A 19,968-nucleotide genomic window follows, 5' to 3' on the forward strand; every position below is an offset into this window, starting at 1 on the left:
CCTGGCTGGGCCAGCGCAAACACTGCTGCAGCAGCTGCACCCTGACCCCACAGCGAGGTATCCAAGGCCTCCCCAGATCTGCTGGGTGAGAGAGCGAGAAAAGCCAGGCAGCGGGAACGGCTGCAGGAGAGGCGAGCGCTCTCACCCGCTGGCTTTTCCTTTCTCACTAGCATCACCGTGCGGCCAGAGCCCCCGTGCAGGCTGGCCTGGGAGTCACTCACCGAGGCACAGCTCCAGCACCATCAAGAGTTGTTTGATACTCATTTAATGCAAACCAAACAGCCCGAGCTGCTGTTTTATTAACTCTACAGCATGCCAAGGGGACGAGATGCTTCTTCAGCACCCAAACCTCAGCAGTTTAGCCCACTACAGGGAACTTCTGCCTCTCATCTTCCTGCTTGTGCCTCCACTGCAACTGCCTCTTCCCCTCAAACAGCACAATGCCAGCAGCAATAGCGGAATTCAAGCTGTCCATGCCTGGCACCACGGGAATGACCAGTCTCTTCCCCCCTGTGCTGGCAGCGAGGTGAATTGCGTCTGGACTCAGACCGTGGGTCTCTCCGCCAATCACCACGGCCACTGGAGTCTGCGTCCAGTTCTCGTAGTAATACTGTGCAGCCACCTCTGGGATGCAGACATCTGCTGTTCCCTCCTCATCCTCACACTCAGGAGCAGCCTTGGGTTTGGATTTCACAGGAGCCTTTGGGCTGTGGGGAGCAGAGCCATCCCTGCCAGCTCCTCTCGGCGTAGGCATGGCCTTGGCCTGAGCGCTTGGGTCTTTGTTGTCAGCCACGCAGACCCGGATACCGGCAGGAAGGTTTTTGGGAACAAATTCCCAGTCCAGGTTGGCAATGACAGGCAGACGGAAGTGAGCCCCCATGCCCGCACGGAGAACCTTTGGCTCCCACGGATCCACACAGCCTGAAATGGAAGGGGGGAAAACGGTGACAATGCAGCAGCCCCCACACAAAGATGGGATTCACAGTCGCTGTTCCTGCACCCAGTCATGGCTGTGACGGGCACTGCTTACACACTCATGGGAACAACATCTTCAAGAACCTCTTACTCCCTGCCTTACCCCCAAATTACTGAAACTAAACTGTTTTTTCCCCAGGGAAAGGCTGTTACCTTTGGTGAGCAGCACTTTCTCACAGCCCGCTCCTGCTGCAGATCTCAGAATGGTTCCCAGGTTTCCCGGATCTCTGATATTGTCACAGATGAGGAGCAGTGGCAAGGAGCTGGTTAGCTGAGCAACAGGGTAAGACATCTTGGCATGGTCAGGCTTGGAAAAGACCCCTGAGGAGACAAAGTGCTGACAGGCTTCTGCCTAACACACCCCAAGGAGAGAGCTCTCTCTGATTTAGTTGGCCCAAAACTCACTAAAGATGTGCTGCCGAAAGCACCTCTTAAAAGAAGTTTGAGAAGAGTTTGTCGCTTTACAAGGAGAACTATCTCCCAGCAAAGCCGGAGCAATGTGCTATTAAAAATGAGCATTAGCACCTTCAATGCACTCTAGAAGCCACTTTCACAGTTACTGCAGCAGGACGAATAAAAGGGAATTCTCTCAAATTAGACCCCTCGACACACTGCCAGAACATCTAGGGGAATGTTATAGAGTCATTATCTGCTTACGAAGTGTGAAATAGGTTTCCCTTTGAGCAGCGTTGTGACTGCTCTCAAGGCAGCTTACCTATCAGCCCCTGAGGAGTTACGAGGTCAGACCAGCTCTTAATATCTTCAAATTTCACTTTAATTAAGTTGGCTCCTTTCAGCTTTGCCTGGGGCAGCTCATTCAGCTGCCCCACAGTGCTGAAGAAGAGAGACTGCAGCACAGCTCCTGCCTCCAGGGCGTCCCTGATCAGCCTGTGACCCTCCAGCAGGACCTTCCCGTGGCGGTCCCGAAACTTCTTCGACTTGGCGATGGTCACCACTTTTCTGTGGAGAAATTAACGGAGAAAAAACAGCCGTGACGCCAACAAGGCCTTCGGCCTGACGGCGGCCAGCCCCCCAGGCCTTCCCTCGGCACGCCCGGGTGCCCGCAGCGCGGCTGGCGGGGCCGGTTCCGGTACCAGCCTCAGCCCAGACCCCAAATGCTGGAATTTGCCCCCAACTCTGCAGCTGTGGCAGCGGGCGGCTCTGCGGGGGTCTCAGCGCGGGGCAGCCCCCCGTGCCCGTGCCCGCCCCCCCCCCGCGGCGGTGCCCAGCCTCACCCCAGCCTCCTGTCACCGGCCGCCGCCTTCTCGAACCACAGCCCCGGCCCGGCCGCGCTCCGCTCCACCGCTGGCGGCGGCGGGGGGGGCCGCGCCCCGGGGCTCCGCTGCGCCTCGGCCGCCTCGGCCCGCTCCTTCTGCGGCGGCAGCACCCGCACGGGGCTCCGCCGCAGCGCCCGCACCCCGCGCCGCGCCCCCCCCGCCTCCCCCGGGCCGCCGGGCCGCGGCAGCCAGCGGCACAGCCGGCACAGCCGCCCCAGCGCCGCCATCTTGCGGCGTCACCGCTGCGCGCGGGCGCGCCCGTGGCGTCACCCTCCGGCATGGCGGCTCGGCGGGCGCTGCACTTCGTCTTCAAAGTGGGCGATCGCGGCCGGACTGCGCGGTTCTACCGGGAGCTGCTGGGCATGAGCGTGAGCCCCGAGGCGGGGGGAGAGCGGCGGGGCCGGGCCGGGCCCCTGAGGCGGGGGGAATGGCGAGGCCCTGACGGGGGGGAGAGCGGCGTGTCTGGGACCGCGAAGGGGGGGAACGGCGGGATCCCGAGGGGGAAAAGCGGCAGGGCCGGAGCCCCGAGGGGGGAAGCGGCGGGAGTGGTCGCCCTCCTCAGCCACGGAAGCCCCGGGGCTCCCCGGGCCGGGCCGGCGCTGCGGGGAGGCAGGGGGCTTCCCCACCTCGACGGGCGAGGCCCCGGCAGCCGCGAAGGGCTCCGGGCTCCGTCGCCTCCTCCGGACCTCGCCCCTGGCTCCGCCGGCGCTGCTGAGGCGGCAGGGAAGGGCCGTGTCCCCGCTCACTTCTTTCGCCCCGTCCCTCAGGTGCTGAGGCACGAGGAGTTCGAGGAGGGCTGCAAAGCCAGCTGCAACGGGTGAGTGCCCTGGCTCCCTCCCCGCTCCTCTGTTCTCACAAAGCACCTGCCAGCCCTCACCAGCCATGCAGTGGTATTTTACAGGTAAAATAGGTGTTGGGGTCGCTTACTTGGTTTTTTTTCCCCAAAGTACTTCCATTGCAAGCAACGGTTCCCCTTTTTGCATCGGTATGGTGTTTACACTGAAACACCAGTGTTGCTGTATTGCACCTATAGGCTGGTACTGAACTTTGTAAAATTATTTCTGAACTCTTTGGAATTATATTCAGTTACATTGGTATTTTACGTGCATGGGTTTATAGAGGGTATTGAGTTAATCCCTCCTGGTAGCCCCAAAGGCTTTTTTGCCTGTCTACAAATTAAAGCAATCCTCCAATCTGCCTAACTACTTGCTTTTCCTACTTTGCAATAAGGAAGTGCTCATGTAATTCCCACTAATGAGCAGCATGTGCTCTTAAAATGTAAGCTGTTAAGAAGGAGGTAGAATCGCTTTTGTTGTATGGTTGTGAATGACAGCCCAAGGTCAGAACTAGTGACTCTGGGGGGATGCCTGTCTGCTGCATGCTGAGCTGCAATGAGAATTCTTCACAGGTATTGGCTTCTACTTGGTGGGAGGTTACTGGATTGCTTGTGCCATTTGTTTCCTCTAGAAATGCAGTTCTTCCTTGAAACACTAATACTTGCAGTTCTTGGTGTTTATTTCTAATACTCATGACAATTAAATCTGGATGTTGCAGCCCTTATGACGGAAAATGGAGCAAAACAATGGTGGGCTATGGGCCAGAAGATGATCACTTTGTCGCAGAATTGACTTACAATTATGGTATTGGAGAATATCGCCTGGGCAATGACTTTCTGGTGGGTACCCGACTTGGCATCAAATTCTGTCATCTTATGATAAACATTTTTTACTCCTTATGATAGGAGTTTTTTTGGTATATAGATTGTTACCAGCTGCTTTTTTTATGCTGTTTGGTCCTTTAAACACTTTTTACCCTTGCTTTTGTAATTGTCTCCAAGTTGGAAGAGCAGAAACTAGAGCAGCTTTTTGCTCACATAGGATCCAGGAAGCACTTCCTTGAGCTCCATCTCTTAGCTACTGTGTGTGTGGGACAGCTGGTATTTGCTGCCAAATCCAGTGTGGAATGGTTAGCTAAGAAGTATCTTGCTGCAGGAAAACAGTTTTTTATTTGTTATTACTTATTTCTTCGTTGTTTACTAGCTGAGAGCCAATGAAGATCTCATGTTTCATCTATGAGTATATGCTCGTTGTTTCCCCTGAGCTAATTTTCTTCCTCTAGTTTGCAGGGTGTCAGGGAGCAGCGGCTTTGAGCCACGGATGTCTGCCTAACCTGGTAGAACGGTTAGGAACTTGGTTTTCCACTTCTGTACAACGCACTGAATTAGGGTTTAAAATTACTTTGGCTTTTCACATTTCTTCTGATAAGAAAGAAGTAAATAAACGCATTCCAAACATATGTGGGATGTGCCTAAGGTTAAGCTTATTTTGTAGGAGTAAGAGCAGCTCTCAGGAGATCATATGGTCCATCTGTTATAAAAAGTAATCTGATTTGTTTGTGGTCGTTTGTAGAGGCAGACTACTGAAAGGTGGGACTTAGTCAGCATCCACCCTATGGATTTTGCATCTGTCTGTTCTGTTCTCACTAGGGCATAACACTTGTGTCCAGCCAAGCTGTCAACAATGCTAAGAAGATGGGGTGGCCCCTCAAAGAAGTCACGACTGGTATTTTTGAAGCTGAAGCCCCAGGGGGTTATAAATTCTACCTGGAAGACAAAGAACAGCTCAAGCAAGGTGAAACATACCCACTCACTCCTGCAGGTGTTTGAGAGAGATTTCAGAGTTGGGTGTTAGAACGGGCTGTGCGTTTGTCTCAATAGCATTTTATGAAATGGAGCATGTTTTTGTTATTTCTTCGTTACTTCTCAAGAATGTAAAACCGTGCGCTTAAAACTACAATATATTTGTAACTAATTCCAAATTATTGCAATCTTCAAGATCCTGTGCTAAAGGTAACCCTCGGTGTCTCCGATCTGCAGAAGTCTGTTAACTACTGGTCTGATTTGCTCGGAATGAAAATATATGAGAAGGATGAGGAGAAACAAAGGGCTTTGCTAGGCTATGCAGATAACCAGGTTAGTCCTTAGAAAGCTTTCTAGTTCTGATCTTTGAGTTGTGTCTCATCATAGAAACCTCTCGTTTCGTGATAACAGAACCTTAAAGGGAAAAAAGCTCTTAATTAAAGTAACTGTGCACTTACTTCTGTGCATTTTAGTTAAAGCTTCTGTATGCTTAAGTGCATTTTATTAAAAAGAGCTGTGGTTTGCTTTGGTAATTCTGGCTTGCCAGAAAATACACATATGGGTGATTTTGAAATCATCAGCATCAGTGAAAAGTTGGAGCGAATGTAGCACTGAGAACAGCGTCCTTGTGAGTCAGGCTTTCTTTTTTCCTTTTCCAGTGTAAGCTGGAGTTGAAGAGTGTTGGAGGAGTAGTGGATCATGGGACAGCGTTTGGGCGGATTGCCTTCTCCTGTGCAAAGGAAGAGGTAATGATCACATTTCTCTTACTCTTTTAATTTCCTAGAATTGACTAGTGGGAAGTTTAATTTCCAGTATTAGCAAACCAGCTCAGATGTGAACAAAACAATACAGAGCAGATAATTTATTTCTATTTTTTGCAGTGGGAATGCAATGGAGTTGTGGGTAATGGGGAACTGTAAATGAGAACAACCTGGATGCATCTGAGCTTCATCTGACTAGGGTTGATTTTTGTTTTGTTTTCTGTTTAAGTTGCCAAACATTGAAGCACTGATGAAAAAAGAGAATCAGAAAATTTTAATGCCTCTGGTTAGCTTGGACACACCTGGCAAAGCCACAGTGCAAGTGATTATTTTGGCTGATCCTGTGAGTAATCTTGGAAATAGTGATTAAATTTGATTTAAATTTCTCTCTGTTGTTTATCTAACTTACCTGCTCTTAAACTCTGTTTAGGATGGCCATGAAATCTGTTTTGTGGGAGATGAAGCATTTAGAGATCTGTCCAAGGTGGACCCTAATGGTGACAAGTTGTTAGACGATGTAAGTAATGCTGCCTGCTCATTCGTTTTCTTCCTTGTTACAGGTGCCCGTAGAATCTAATTTTTGCTCCACATGGAGTTTTTCTGAGAAGCAAATTGTACAGTCTTGCTAAAGAAGACAAATAATTTTTTAAAGTTCACTTAGTGTCCTGGCTAGAGTTTTCCAGCCTCGCCCTCGGGGCATCTGGGTGGTGGCATGTGTTACCAGACACGTTAACAATGCTTTGGTGTCAGTTACTACAGAAAATGATTTTTGAGCTGCGTAACGTCAGCACAGCTGGACATCTCCCAAGGCGGGGAGGGGTTCTGGTGTGGAACGAGAGCTGTGTGGGAAGGCCATGTTTAAACTGTCTTGTTTTGCCCTTGTATTACCATATCATCTATTGATTTGCTGCAGCAGAGAGCATTGGGTTTCAGTGTCTATTCCTTACTAGTATGTGTTTAAAAATCCCAAAAATCCCAAAAAAAATCCTTTAGGGTGGGTTTCCTCCAAATTATAAAGTGTCCTTGTGATCAGTCTGGGTTTGTGGGACAGGCTGGTGAGTGTGAGCAGCCAGGTGTCTGGTGACTCCGCTGCTGTTCTGAACATGTTAATGCTTTTCTTTGTGCAGGCCATGGCAGCAGACAACAGCGACAAATGGTTTGCTGCACAGAAAATGAAGAAGGCTTCGGCTTAGCTGGAGAAAAGGACTGGACTGCTCCTTCCTGCCTTGGTTTTCATCTGAGAAAAATGCTAATCCTATGTAACGTGTTGCATTACCTCTTCCAGTAAGAGGGTGCCATGATGTCCCATGCTTGTTGGTTTCTTTGATTTAAGCTTGTGTCTCTTACTGCTGCTCTCTCCTTCCAGGCAAATGGCATGTTCCCCTTAAAACAGAAAACAGTTAGGCTGGGCAGTAAGGAGCAGGTTGAGCACGTGGCTTCAAAACCGGGGGTCATCAGTTAAGAGGCAAACAGCACATTTCTGTGCTGTTATACTTGAAAAAAGAGGTTGCTGGATTTGTTACGGTATCTAGTTCTCTAACTGGCTTTAGCCATCCTGGATTTGCAGCTTAGAGAAGAGGTTTTTGGGTAGCTGTGAGTGCAGCAGGTACCCCGCTTCAGCGGAAATGTGTCAGCTGAAGGTGGGGAGCTGTGTATGTGGAACTTGAGCAGTTCAGCTGTCGTAGCGAATGCCTGATTATTGGGAACAGAGAAATTATCTCGCTAAAGCACTTGAATATTCTTGTCTGGAACAAACCCCGTTTTCATTCCAAGGTGTTTCCCCAGTTTTTGCGGTGAAATGTCCCCCCTTGGAAGCCGTGGTGCATTTCTCACTAGGGTCACCTCATTGACATGGTGGTTTCCTGCCTTCCCCAGGAGCCTTCCCCATTGCGGGCCGGACCGGGGCCGTGCCGCAGGGTGCGGAGCAGCGCTGCACTGCCTGCTGAGGTGCTGGGCAGGAACTTGAAATAAGTGTATCATGGTTTGCAATTAGCTTTTGATGAGAAATTGCCTTTGGAAGTAATGGTTCAGGGTTTATTCTGTCGGAATGAAGTTGCTCTGCTTTTGCTAGTGGAATAATGGCTGGGAATACAGGGAGTAGTTACCGATGTTGTCAGTGTCAGGCACACTGTCTGGTTTGTAATCTTTCTTGATGTAAAACTTTCACAGAGAAAAGTAGGCAAAATCGGCAGCGTTGGCAGCTGCTGAGGCCTGTTGGCGCTTGTATGAATATTCTGAGAATAAACTGGAAAAATTCCTCACTCCGACTTTTTGTTCCAGCTCTTTGCTTCAAGTTCAGTGATGATTTTTGGAATCGTGTATTGATCATGTTGGGAATGTCGCGTGTAAGCTGCTGCCCAGCCGCTTGCCGGCATCGCCTTTAAATGAATGGAGGCGCTTCGGGAGGGCGGTGTGAGTGCCTGCCTTGCAGAGCTGCGCCGGCCGTTCCTCGGCCCAGTTAATTGAGTTCCGGGTTTCCGCGCGCACTAATTAACGGCGGGGAGGGCCGGGGGAAGGCAGGGGGAGGGCAGGGGGAGGGCCGAGGGGGCAGGCGGGAGGGCGGCGCTACCGCCGGGCCGCCAGGGGGCGCTGCGGGGCGCGCTGCGGGGCGGTGCTGACGCCGGAGCGCGCCGGCCGCCGCCATGGAGCCCGGTGGGTGCGGGAGCTGGGGGAGCGGGGCGGCGGGAGCGGGCCGGGGGGGGCGGCCGGGGCCGGGGCGCGGTAACGCTGTCTTCGCGCAGGGCCGTGGGGCGTGTGCGAGGAGACGGCCATCCTGCACGGCGGGTTCCTGCTGGCCGCCCGACTCACCCAGCCGCGGCCGCTGCGGGAGCTGCGCAAAGCGGACTGGCTGCGCGTGGGGACCCCCATCATCGACGCCCTGGGGGAGATCGGAGCGCGCTGCCCTTCCGCGCTGCAGCACAGCCTCTGGAAGAAGGAGGCTGTGGCCATCGTCTGGGCTAAAGTCCTGCTGCCAGACCCCCCCGCCCCCTCGCTGGACCAGGGATGGAAGGAGGATGGCTTCTTCTCCGTGGGCAGGATGATCCCCGAAGTTAACCACACTGTCCTCTTCGAGCTGGTCAAGGCTCTCGGCGTGCCCCAGCTCTTCGTGCAGCTGCTGCTGGCACTGCCCCAGGATGTGTGCCGGCACCAGCTGGAGCACTTGGTGGAGTACGTCTCCAGTGAGACGTCCCCATCAGACATCAGGTTCTTCTTGGATGTGTGGTGGGAGGTGGTGAAGCACAAAGAGGGACAGGAAGACACAACAGTCTCTGCGTTCAGCGCTCTCATATATCAGCATGGGTGTGAGTCCTCTCTGGATGATGGTCTCCAGCCCCCAAAGAGGTTCAAGGGTGACCCTGGCTCTCTGAATAGCTCCCCTGCTGCCACCAGCCTGCTCATGGTCCTGATAGAGGGGTTAAAGCAGACCTACAGGAGCATTGCCCTGCCCCGCCTGAAGTGCTATGCTTTGGCCAACCTGGCAGAGCTGCTGTCTGTGTTCCCTGAGGTAGAGGCAGAGGGAAACCCCCTGCCTGTTGCAGAGTACCTGGACAAGATCAGCTCTGTCATCAGCCTCTGGGCCAGTGACACTGAAAGCAAGTACCACCACAGTGGGCTGGATGAGAAGGTGAAGGAAGCAGAGAGAACCATGAGCCTCTTGTCCTTGGCTAAGCTCTCTTGTGAGGAGCTCTTTGTTGGCTTGGACTTCCTCTCCAGCTTGTTGCATGCCTGGGGAGAGGAGCTGCAAGGTACCTTGAACAGCTCTGAGGAGCCCTGCTATGAGAGCTATCGGCTCCTAGATGCTCTTACCAATCTTGGGAAGAACCTAGTTTGCTTCTCAGAAGCTAGAGACCTGAGTGAGGATGAAGCACGTGTAGTGTTAGAGCTGACACAGGTCACCAAGGACTTTCTTGAGAAGATCAGTGCCAGCCTGAAGAGCAAGGATTTGGATACCAACCTTGTGTCTTCAGTTGCCATGACAATCATTGAGCAGAAGCTAGACCGGCATGTGGAGGTGTGCTCCATTTTTGTATCTGAAAAGACCTGGGCCTTTTCGAAGGACTGGGTTGACTGCCTTGTGAAAAACAGAGCACTCTTCCAGAAACCAGAGCTAGTTTTGAAATTGCTGGAGACACTGGTGAACTTTGCCATGTTCCGCCAAGATAAGGAGGCCCGAGAGCTGCAGATGCAAGTGACCAAAGCCATCATGGAGTGTTACACTGAGCTTTCGTTAAGTGACAAAAACAAAGTGGTCTCAGGTGTCCTGGAATCCTGGGGTGGACCAGGCCTGTCTCTGAACTTGCAGGTTGTCATGGAGGGGTTCCAGGAGGACCTGAATGTGACTTTCAACCAGATCACAAAGAGTGTGTCTGATGAAGGCCTGACCAGGGCCGTGGCTTCTGTGGCCAGGCTCACGCTGCTGTACCCTGAGGCCACAGTGAAGCAGCTTTGTAATCTTGCTGTAGTCAACCTAGGAGCACACCAGTTCCTCGCACAAATCCTCTGCTCCTTCCCAGCGCTGAGCTTTCTGGAGACCCACAATGATCCAAGCAGGCCACACAGCCTGGTGGTGAGGTGTCTGGAGGAGGCAGTATGGGGGAGGCTTTCCACTGCAAGGGAAGAGGAGCAGTTCATTGCGTTCCTGACCTTTCTCATGCAGCCAAGTTCAGCCGTCCCACTTGTGTCACCTGCAGAGGTGATCAAAGCCTTTGTCCTTCCCTATTTGAAGTCAGATTCTGCTCAAATTGAGCTGAGCCTGCAGATCCTCAGTAAGGTTTTGGGGATACAGTCCTGTTCAGAAGAGCACTGGATCAAGTCCTGTCACCCATTCCCGCTTCTCCTCAGCCTCTGCAAGCTTCTAGATGGTTACACAAAGTACTGGCATCAGCCTAGGGACCAGCTCTTCCCTTCACTGGAGACTAAAGACCTGATACTGAACATCCTCAGCCATCTCTGTGAGGTGGTAAGACCAGAAACTGCCCCCTCCCCTGAGCTGTGGGTCCAGTCACTGGCTTGGCTTCACAGGAAGATGGCATCGCTAGATTGGACTGTTGGTCTCCGGCTGAAGAAGCTTTATGGAGACCACTTCAAGAATGAGGTCCCATCGACACTGTTTGAGATTTGCACGCTTCCTGAGGATGACTGGACATCCCAGCCTTTGCCAGCCTATGGACCAGGCAGTGGACTCCTGGCATGGATGGAGTGCTGCTGTGTGTCCACAGCGCTCAGGGACACAATGCTGACACTCCTCACGGTCAATGTGGACAACCCTGAAGAAGTGAATCTCTTCAGCAAAGGGTTCCTGGTGGCTCTCATACAGGTCCTCCCTTGGTGCAGCCACAACGAATGGAAGAGGCTCACGCACGTCGTTGAAAACCTTCTGCAGAGACAGGTCCTGCATGTGCCGTACACGCTGGAGTACGTGCAGTACATGCCCTTGCTCAACCTCCGGCCGTTTGCCTGCTACCTCCAGTTCTCCGTGCTCTTTCTGCGGGGCTTCCAGCTCCTCTGCAGCTCCAGCTGTTCCACCTGGCTGCCAGCAGAGGCTTGGCTCCATGTGGTCCGGCTGTACTGCAGCAGCCTGACGGACCTGCTGGGCTCTGTCAAGAACGCCACAGGGCCCCCCTTGCCCCCTGCTGAGGACAGGACCTCCACGCAGGAGGTGTCCTTCATTTGCATCCAGATGTTCTGCCACCTGCTGCACGTTGCTGCCATGCTGCCCGACAAGGGGTGCAGCGAGCCGCTGGTGGTGGTGGCGTTGGAGATCCTCTCGCAGTATGAGACGTTCAGCAGCGCCGATACATCCCCCAGCAATGCACTGCGGAAAGCCAATGAGAGGCACTTCCTGGAGTCCATCACGGACAATGTTGGTGACAAGGCGCTGCGTGGCACTCTCCTGCAGAAGCTCAGCAAACTGGGAGCCCACTCAGCCGGGGAACTGGCTTGAGAAGCTGGAGAGGGCAACAGAGGAGAGCAGAGACCCTGCCTCAAGGGGACCCTTTACATGGAAAGTTGTAAGATCCATAATAAACCCTGTCTATTTTTCTCTCTTGAACTTATTTTGCCCCTGCTGTGTTTTCTTCCAACCTGCCTAAGCAGTGAAGGGGCCGTGTAAGGAGGGGTAGGAACAACCGCTCTGAATTTCCCAGCAGGAATAGCTGTGCACGCAGCTGTTCCTGAGCCAAGCTGCCAGGTCTGTGGCTCCAGCCTTGCCTGCTGGGGCTCTGGATTTGTACAGAGAGCTGGCAGCCTCCGGCAGCAGGGTAATTGTTTCCCTCCAGCTCCCCTGCCCCGAGCCCTCTCCTAGTCCTGGGTGGATTGCTGGGTTTGCTGCATGCTGCCAGGGGCTGGGAAGCACGTTGGGTGAGTTCAGGATGGAAATAAGTGTGTGTTGCTCCTGCCCGGAGGTGGGGGTGCAGTGGTAACCCCACATCTTAACACTCCCCATCCAGAAATGAACAGCACGTGGGGGATCCATGCAGTGGTGTGACTCAGAAAGGAAATCTTTATTGGTCTCCTGACAGTAAATAGGGCAGTGTTAGTGCAAACGGAGATGCCTCATTGGCTTTTTTTTTTTTTTTTGTCCTTACATAAGGCACATTATTTGCAATGAAAACAGCAAGATATATAAACATCTGTAACAGGTTGCAAGCAGTTTATAACATCAGCTGGTCTCGATCGTTAATGTAACTGTAGTGTTTCTGCAATAACCGACCACGTGTTGGAAGAGGCAGTTTGTTTTGCTCTTTCTAGAATACAGCCGTGGCTGGGCCAAGATCCAACACCCCAAAGAACCAGGTCTCCCAGAGCGCAACCGTTGTTTTTAGACAGAATGAAAGGCACAGAGGGGCCACAGGTCTCAGGGTCAGGGGGCTGCCAGGGCTGTGCTGGTGTGGTGACCTGCTCTGGAGCAGGGGACCCCACACCCCCACCCCCCCCAACCACCACCACCCACCCATCCCCCCCTGCAGGGCAAGCATAGGAGGCTGCAGGGAGGGGGTGGCTACCCTGGCTTGTGCTGGCTGCAGAGAAGGAACTGAACTTGCTGCCTGGCTTGCATGCACCCGCAAGGCTCGTGAATGCTGTGGTGCCGGGCAAGCCAGGGAGCCTGCACCCTTTTTGCTGCAACTGGAGGTGGAAATGGGCTGAACTGGTGAAGGACACAGCTTGGTGCCCTGCTCTGGGATTGCTGGTTCCTCCTACACTCGCCCAGCTCCCTCCCTGGCAGACCTCACCCCGTGGGGGAGTGGGATGGGGCGGGAGGAATGGACCACAGTGACCAGAGCTCGGGCTGTACCGGTACCCGTGGGGTGCTGCTGGTGCTGGCTGGAGGGAGAGCAGGGCAGGATGTGCCAGACTATTTTAAATACCCGCTGGGGGAATGCAGGGCAGATAAAAGCAACTGCAGTTAGGGGAGGCGGGTGGAAGGTAACATCCCCTGCCAGCGAAGGGCTCTGCAGAGTGCCGTGTGTGTTGGTGAGATGAGGACTTAGCAGTTTGCTGCCCTTCAGCCATGGATGCTCTGCCCTGCCAGCATTGCTCCAAGGCAGCACGACCATCCCTCTGTGATGTGAGCTTCCCTCCCCTCCAGCCCTGCTGGGAACGCTGGAGGCCCCCTGACCCTGGACTGTCAGCCACAAACACCAGATAGTTGTAGTAGCGAGCACCTTTGAGTTAAGTGGAGTCTTAAATTGCGCCCAGCAGCAGCAGGAGGTGCACGTGGGAGGTAAGAGTCTGAATGCGGCTGTAGTGCAGAGGCGAGGTTGGTGAAGGTCAGGAATGGGCTCTGCAGAACCCTCTGCTCTCAGCTGGAGGCTGAACCAGAGCCGGAGGAGCAAGCTCGGGCTGTAGCAGGTCCAGCACACGGCTTCCCTGTTCCCGGCGGTGCCCGATGGAGCTGGGCACGCTGCAGCATCACCTCTGCCACTGGCTCCAGGCTCCTTCACACCGTGCTGTGCCGGTGTCTGGTGTCAGCCCTGAAAGATGTGGCGCGGGGGGGTTGTAACAAACCCCTCTCGTGTAACCTTTAGTTGGGTGCTGCAGTATTGAATCCCAGAAGGAACGTCGTGTTTATGGGCTGGTTCCTACCCCGGCTCCCACGGGTGGGAGGACGCAAGGCACTGGAGCGGCGTGGGAAGAAAGCCTTCCTAGCCCAGGCTGGTGCTGCCTGGCACGGCGGTGGAGACGGCGAGGCTGCTTCCAGCTATGACAGCCCGGCGGTATCGCTGCATCCACCGCTCTGCTCCCATGCTGGTCCCCGCAGCACTAGCAGTGAAGGTGGAAGAGCTGGGGGAGGACTGACCTTTCTCCAGCCCCCGCACTGGGCTGCCACTGCCAGCCGTTATCTGCTTTTGTCAGCGGGCGAGCGGCCGTAGAGTCGGGCGGCTTTGTGGCAGATGAGCCTGAACCAGTAGAGCTGGGGGGCGATGAGGGAGGCATTGGCGATGTTGCAGTGCAGGGGGATGCGGAAAGGCACCATGTAAATGGGGATTCCCACCTGCCTGGCATAGGCCGCATACATGAAGGGGAAGAGGAGAATACGGCAGAGGAAGAAGGTCACCAGGATGAGGATCCCGTTCACCTTGTGCAGGAGCGTGTCCTGCATTTTGAGCTGGGGAAGGAAGAAGGCGAACGTGGGGTGAGCGCTGGGTGAGCAGCACCCTGCTGCTTCTTGGGCGCTGAGTGTGGTGGGAGCATGGAGACGAGCACCCAGGAGGTACGGATGAGGGGGAGCAGGAAAGTGGGGCGGGAGGGGATGGGGAAGGCAGGCATAGGGGCAGAGGGCTGGGGTGGCGGGGCGTGAAGTACAGACAGGAGGGGGCAGCACCAGCGAACGGCACAGCCCCCAGTTCAGGGATGCTACTGGGCATGCTGCTTACTGGGGGAAAGGGATGGGAACCTAACAAGAGTCTGGGGGAGCTGGGGGGTTACAGCTGTGGGGCTGCCCCCCTCCGAGACCCCCAGCCTAGCTGCTGCGGGAACAAGGGTTGATGGAGAAGGGCAGCCAGGTGCTGGGAAAGGGTACGAACAGCTGTGGGGTCCCCAGACCTGAGTCCCATCCCTCCTCACCTACCTGCATGAGGATTTTGCCCAGTGATACAAAAGGCGTGCTCAGCTCTGCTATGAAGATGCAGCCCACAAAGAAGTCTCCCAGCTCTCCCCTGAAGTGCTGCAAACAAAGCCAGCAGTGAGCACGGGGCCCTCTGGGAGAGGTGGCCAGGAGCTAACACCAAGCATCTCCAGGGGCTCGTGGGCTGCTGACCAGCAGAGACGCTTTGCCAGACACAATTGCAAGCCCTTGCAGCACTGCGGGGCTCCTCACTGGGTTTCACAGCAGCCGTGCCCAGCCCTTACCTGGGTGATGGGGGTGAGCACGATGAGGATGAAGAGGTGATGGGTCACCATCAGGCGTTCCTGCAGGAGGAAGCTCCACACGCTGGCCAGCGAGTGCTTCTTCTCCACAACTCCCCTGTCCTGGCTCTTGTGCCAGTGGCAGAGGTACATGACGTAAATGTCATAGGTCATGTAGGGAACGAGGACCCAGATGTACTCCACGGCCAGCCAGTGCCTAGGGGAGGAGCAGCACACACAGAGGCATCGCAAGGGCTCTAAGCACCTCGTGACGCTCTGGGAGGTGGAAGAGAGAGTCTTTAGGTCTGGAACGGAAGCAGTGGCTTCTGAAGCTGATGGCAAGCTGGGAGGTGGTGAATTTTAACCTGATTTGGCTCAACAGGTACAGACTGTCCCAGAGAAAAGGTACCTGGTGTGTGCGGAGGACGCCTCCGCAGTGCTGCCTCTGGTACACGCTTGGCCGTGCCAGGCACCAAACCTAACCCAGCCCAGCACAAACACGGCGCTAACGGGAGGATCTTGATTAGCCCTACAGCAGGTATTTGCTGGGCAGGCTGGGGGCACAGCACCGCTCAGGATCCAGCACTGATCCAACACCTTTGCAGCAGGTAATCTCCCCTAAGCCCTGGGACACCCAGAGCTGATGCTTGTTAGGGGAAAATCTCTGGGGCTGGGTCCCTCCTGCCTGCCACGCTGCTTTGGCTCGCTGCCTAACGTGGGGAGCATTTGGAAAGCACCTGGAGACCTCAGTTAATTACAGATGCCTGGTCTGGACTTTGGAGAGTGAAGTGCAAAAATATCTAATACAGGCAATAAACCCCCACGAGGCGTTTGTCTGTTGGGAAATAATTGCAGGCAGCTGCCTGTTCCCAAGGCATGTCAGAATCCTGGTTGCACAATCCGGGCAGTAGCAAGCCCTGCTCTGCAGGGACACTGGCCTCCTTAAAAAGTCCTGAGTGAAATCACACTGCTTAAAACAAAAAACAAAACCACCCTATGCCGCTGCTTAAAGAAACGTAGCTTGGGGCTCAACAAAATCTGCTTTTGCTCTCCTGCCGTCTCAGGAAAAAAATTGTTGCATGTGTTCCTGCTCCAGATAGAAAGATGTAAGCGATGTAAAGCAGGGAGGGGAAGTGGCTAGCTATTGTGTTTGCAAAACTTGCCCAGGGCTTTGGAGGGCAATTATAGTGCCAGCAATATAATGATTGTCTGCCTGTGTAAATAAATTGGCAAATTTTACTGCAACCTTTGTGATGCTTCCTGGCTCTCTGTCTTGCTGTCGTTCTCCAAGGCCTTCCCCGCTGAGCACTGGGCTGTATTTCCTCCAGAATCAAAGAAAATCTAAGTCTCTGACCACAAAGTGTCTGTACATTGCTGCTGGCCTTGAGAACACCCAGGCAAGCTCCGGGATGGAGGAGGGCGGCAGGCAGCACCTTCCATCTGTACGGGTCTGGGGTTTATCATCTGCTCTATCTATACAGCAGATATTTTATTCTAGAGCAAAAAGGGAACTTGTTAGACTGCCCGGGTTAAGCAGGACTGAGCAATTCTGATAGATCTCACTATCCAGAGCAAGGCAGGACATTTCACATCTGTCTATTAAAGGCAAGCCTGCAATGACCGAGAGGGCAGCCCTCCCTAAAAATCACCCTAAAATCTGGTGTGTTACAGTCAAAATTCCAGCTCAGCATAATTATATTCTTCCCTCCTACGATTGCCTCTGCCACTCTGGATAATAGCTCTGTTTTTAAGTCTTCTGACCCAGATTGTGCTATCACTCCTGCTGAGAGCTGCTTCTGGGGCAGTTCATCTCGGAGCATTGAGGACAAGGCAATGGCAGTTTGTTCTGAAGGGAATTCCATCCTGATTTTCTTGTTTCTGGCCTCCTTCAGAATCCGTTTGGCATGGGGAAGGCCATGCACCTCTAAAATCAGCACTTGCTAGATCTGCTTGATCCGTTAACAATTCCAGCCTCCAGCAAGGAGACTCCCTACCCTTTTAGAAGCAATGATGCCTTTACTTTTTGCTCCTGTATGGGCCCATGTTACAGCCCCTCCTCAGGAGGAGACCCTCTGTGCTGGCAGAGCAGCCCCAGGGCTGAGAGCGCTGACTGAGCCTTTCAGGGGGTGCATGGCCAGCGCGTTGCCCAACCCTTCACCCAAAGCGGGGGAAAGAGGAACACAAAACTGGTTTTCCTCTCCCCTTTGTACATGCAAGCCTTTGGCATCAAATCCCCCAGCTGGGAGCCGGCCGGGCACAGCCTCCGTGTGCTCCTGGCCGGACGGCAAGGCACCGGGCTGGGCACAGGGTTACCTGTCATGCACCACATCCTTGCAGTTGAGGACAACCATGATCCCTGACACTGTGGCCATCGTGGCTTGGACCGTCGACACCAACCTGCAACCGAGAGGGAGGGAAGAGGTCACCCCAAGCATCGCCTCAGAAGGGCCGAGGAGCCCGGCTGGCACCGGGAGGGCTAGCGGGGTGTCGCCACCGGCTCCGTGCACACCACAAAAGCTCTGTCAGGGCGAGGGGTAGCTCTGTCCCGCTGGGATGCAGCCGGGGCTGCTGTGCCAGGCGCTGCCACCCGGGACACTGCCAGGGCTTCTTCCCAGATCTCGTCCCTTCCAGCCACATCAGGGGGATCCCGCGCGGCTCCCCGCGGCAGCGGGAGGGCTGCACCGGAGCATCCCGGGGTACCGGCTGCAGCGGGGGGCCCGGCAGGGCAGGGTCTGAGCCCGCCGCCGGCCCCGGCCTGGGCGCGGGGCTGCCGGGCGTCGCGGCACCCCCCGCTGCCGGCTGCCGGGGCTGGGGGCTCTTGGACCGTCGGGATCGGTCCCGCTCCCGGTCCTGCTGCCAGTGCGCCGCGATGTCTCCCGATGGCGGCCCGGGCGGCCTCCCGCCTGTCCCGCCCGTACCTGCCGCTGAGGAGGATGCGGTCCTTGAGGCTCCATCCCGGGGCGGCCCACCGCAGCGCCCGGATGCAGAAGGCAAAGAGCCCCGGGAAGAAGGCGGAGGCGATGGCCAGCGTCTGCCACATGGGGCCGGCCAGCACCGCGCTGCCTCCCGCCGCCACTTGTCAACAGCAGGCCGGGCAGCAGGGGGGGCGGCTCGGCACGCACCGGCCCCGCCGCTCCCCCTCCCGCCCCCGCCGCCGCGACGCGCCCCGCAGCACCGGCCGACAAGCCCCGCCCCTGCCCCGCCGGGCCCCGCCCCCGCCCCGCCGGGCCCCGCCCCCGCCCCGCCGGGCCCCGCCCACCCCTCCCGCCCCCGCCCCCCCTCCCGCCCCCGCCCCCGCCCCGAGGGGGGAGGGGGCGCGTCCTCCTGCATCCCAGCGTGCCCCGCGGCCCGGAAGCGGCGAGCGCGCCATGGAGGAGGACGAGCCGGAGCTGGCGGCCGGGCTGGAGGCGGCGCTGGAGCTGGCGCCCGCCGTGCAGGCCGCCATCGAGCAGGTGCGCCGCGGCCGGGGCCCGCCCCTGCGCTGAGGGGCTGGCTGTGAGCGCGGGCCCCGGGGGGGCTCTGCCGGGCCGCGGGCGGCCCCCGCGTGGCCGTGCTTGGGGCGGGATGCGGCCCGGGGGCCTCGCGTGCGGGCAGAGCCCCCTCAGCCTCAGGGCGGGCCGCGGCCTGGGCCCCCGGGTCCCGCCGGTGCTCCGGGGGGTTGTCCCCTCGGGCCTGCGGCGGACACGGCTGTTCTCCGTCTCCTCACTGAGCAGTTGTGACCTGGCAGGGAAGGCGGCTCATGGAGCCGGGCAGCTTGCAGCTCGCTTGGAGTCAGGGTAATCTAAACGTCTCGGCTTCTGTGGTCGGTGTGTTCCAGCCCAGTGCTCCCTGACACCCTTTGTGGCGTTTGTGGTGCCGCAAAAGTCCGTGAGGAATTAGGGTAGAATCCTGCCTCTGTCAGGGCCTGTGATTGAGCTTGCGCTGGTTTCAGCCAGCCCTTCCCCCTGAAGAGCTCTTTTGTGTGGTAGAAGTCTGGGGACAGCAACAGCAGCTGTCTCCCAAAGTGTGTCTCAAATAAGTTTTCACACTTTTTTGAGTGTTGAGGCTTGAACATCGCTTTTGGTGACTCTCCTCAAAGAACTAGGGCAGACTCTGGTAGCTGGCACAGCATCTCAGGCAATCCCAGCACCAGGAGATGAGGAAGGTAGCGCAGTTTCTCTGTGGGTGCTGTGCCAGCTTTGGAATATTAGTGCTCCAAAGAAAGAGACACCTCACATGGTCTTATCTTTGCATGGAGTTGGCACACCTGGCAGTAAACTTTTGAGTAATTTTTGCTGATACCTTGAGAATTGCCAGATTAAATGCCAGCTTCTGGAGGAGACCTCAAACGTGTCCAGAAGAATCCTCTGTGTTTTACAGAGCCCGTATGTCTGAAAGTCAGAGAAGCCTGGTGTGATTTCTAACATTCAACCAAATAAAGTTACCTAATGACATTTTCTTCAAGTACAAAATGTCTCTTCAAGGTAAAACACATGATTTAGAGACAGTGTTGACTTGAGGTTTTGAGCAGTGGAGAATCCACCACATCCCTGGCTGGATTATTTTAACAGGCAGTAAGGCTGTAGGCAGATATTCACATCCTGAGCAAGGAGAGATGTTGAGGATGACGCTGCCTCCTGCCTTCTGTCATTTCCTCACTGCCACTTCCCAACTCAATAATCCTGTTGTTCCTTTGACTGTTCCTTGATCAGCTTTGGGCAAAACCTGCCAGGTTCTGGTTAAATGAGCAGAAGTGGCTCTGCTGACTTCTGCCTGAAGCGGAATAGGGAGCACACGCATCCTGACGCTCCACGAGACCTGGGGTACTGATTTCTGGTTAATGGGTTGTAACAAAGACCTAGCAGTAGCAGCTTCTTTAGCTGGTACAGCTGCCAGCGGTGTTGATTTCTTGTCTGTAGCTTGAGTGGAGTTCCTGAGCAGCTTTTAACTTCCCCTTCCTTCAGCTGCTCTTAATGCTTGTGGAGGTTTG

General features: G+C 55.3%; 5 protein-coding genes across 6 annotated transcripts in view; 3 read left to right on the plus strand and 2 right to left on the minus strand.

Annotated features, from left to right (window-relative positions):
* Window positions 1–263: 263 nt before the first annotated feature.
* On the minus strand, window positions 264–2,479 carry MRM3 (mitochondrial rRNA methyltransferase 3; the record flags this gene model as incomplete). Its single annotated transcript, XM_080383998.1, has 4 exons — window positions 264–921; window positions 1,129–1,296; window positions 1,691–1,935; window positions 2,211–2,479. The coding sequence occupies 4 exons, from the start codon at window positions 2,477–2,479 to the stop codon at window positions 359–361; spliced, it is 1,245 nt and encodes a 414-aa protein (XP_080240124.1). The 3' UTR covers window positions 264–358.
* Window positions 2,480–2,493: 14 nt separating this feature from the next.
* Window positions 2,494–7,918, plus strand: GLOD4 (glyoxalase domain containing 4). Its single transcript, XM_080384549.1, has 9 exons — window positions 2,494–2,620; window positions 3,020–3,069; window positions 3,807–3,927; window positions 4,738–4,882; window positions 5,087–5,223; window positions 5,550–5,636; window positions 5,881–5,994; window positions 6,082–6,168; window positions 6,779–7,918. The coding sequence occupies exons 1-9, from the start codon at window positions 2,531–2,533 to the stop codon at window positions 6,842–6,844; spliced, it is 897 nt and encodes a 298-aa protein (XP_080240675.1). The 5' UTR covers window positions 2,494–2,530; the 3' UTR covers window positions 6,845–7,918.
* Window positions 7,919–7,933: 15 nt separating this feature from the next.
* Window positions 7,934–11,703, plus strand: GEMIN4 (gem nuclear organelle associated protein 4). Of its 2 annotated transcripts, none has more exons than XM_080382672.1 (2): window positions 7,934–8,063; window positions 8,393–11,703. In XM_080382672.1, the coding sequence occupies exons 1-2, from the start codon at window positions 8,036–8,038 to the stop codon at window positions 11,593–11,595; spliced, it is 3,231 nt and encodes a 1,076-aa protein (XP_080238798.1). In that variant the 5' UTR covers window positions 7,934–8,035; the 3' UTR covers window positions 11,596–11,703. The 2 variants fall into 2 exon arrangements, with proteins under 2 accessions (XP_080238798.1, XP_080238799.1); XM_080382673.1 differs by lacking the exon at window positions 7,934–8,063 and adding an exon at window positions 8,224–8,303.
* A 427-nt stretch (window positions 11,704–12,130) lies between these two features.
* TLCD3A (TLC domain containing 3A) lies at window positions 12,131–18,197 on the minus strand. Its single transcript, XM_080384385.1, has 5 exons — window positions 17,918–18,197; window positions 17,313–17,396; window positions 15,003–15,216; window positions 14,722–14,817; window positions 12,131–14,259 (listed from the first exon to the last, which is right to left on the minus strand). Exons 1-5 carry the CDS (start codon window positions 18,037–18,039, stop codon window positions 13,990–13,992), a joined length of 786 nt encoding a protein of 261 aa, XP_080240511.1. The 5' UTR covers window positions 18,040–18,197; the 3' UTR covers window positions 12,131–13,989.
* Window positions 18,198–18,322: 125 nt separating this feature from the next.
* The window catches only part of VPS53 (VPS53 subunit of GARP complex), a 67,495-nt gene continuing 65,849 nt past the window's right edge, over window positions 18,323–19,968 (plus strand). The window contains exon 1 of the mRNA XM_080383113.1: window positions 18,323–18,451. Coding sequence (XP_080239239.1) covers window positions 18,368–18,451 — 84 coding nt within the window. The 5' untranslated portion in view covers window positions 18,323–18,367. The remainder of the gene's footprint in view (window positions 18,452–19,968) is intronic.

Source organism: Falco punctatus (assembly GCF_963210335.1).
Source record: "Falco punctatus genome assembly, chromosome: 1".
NCBI classification, from domain to species: Eukaryota; Metazoa; Chordata; class Aves; order Falconiformes; family Falconidae; genus Falco; species Falco punctatus.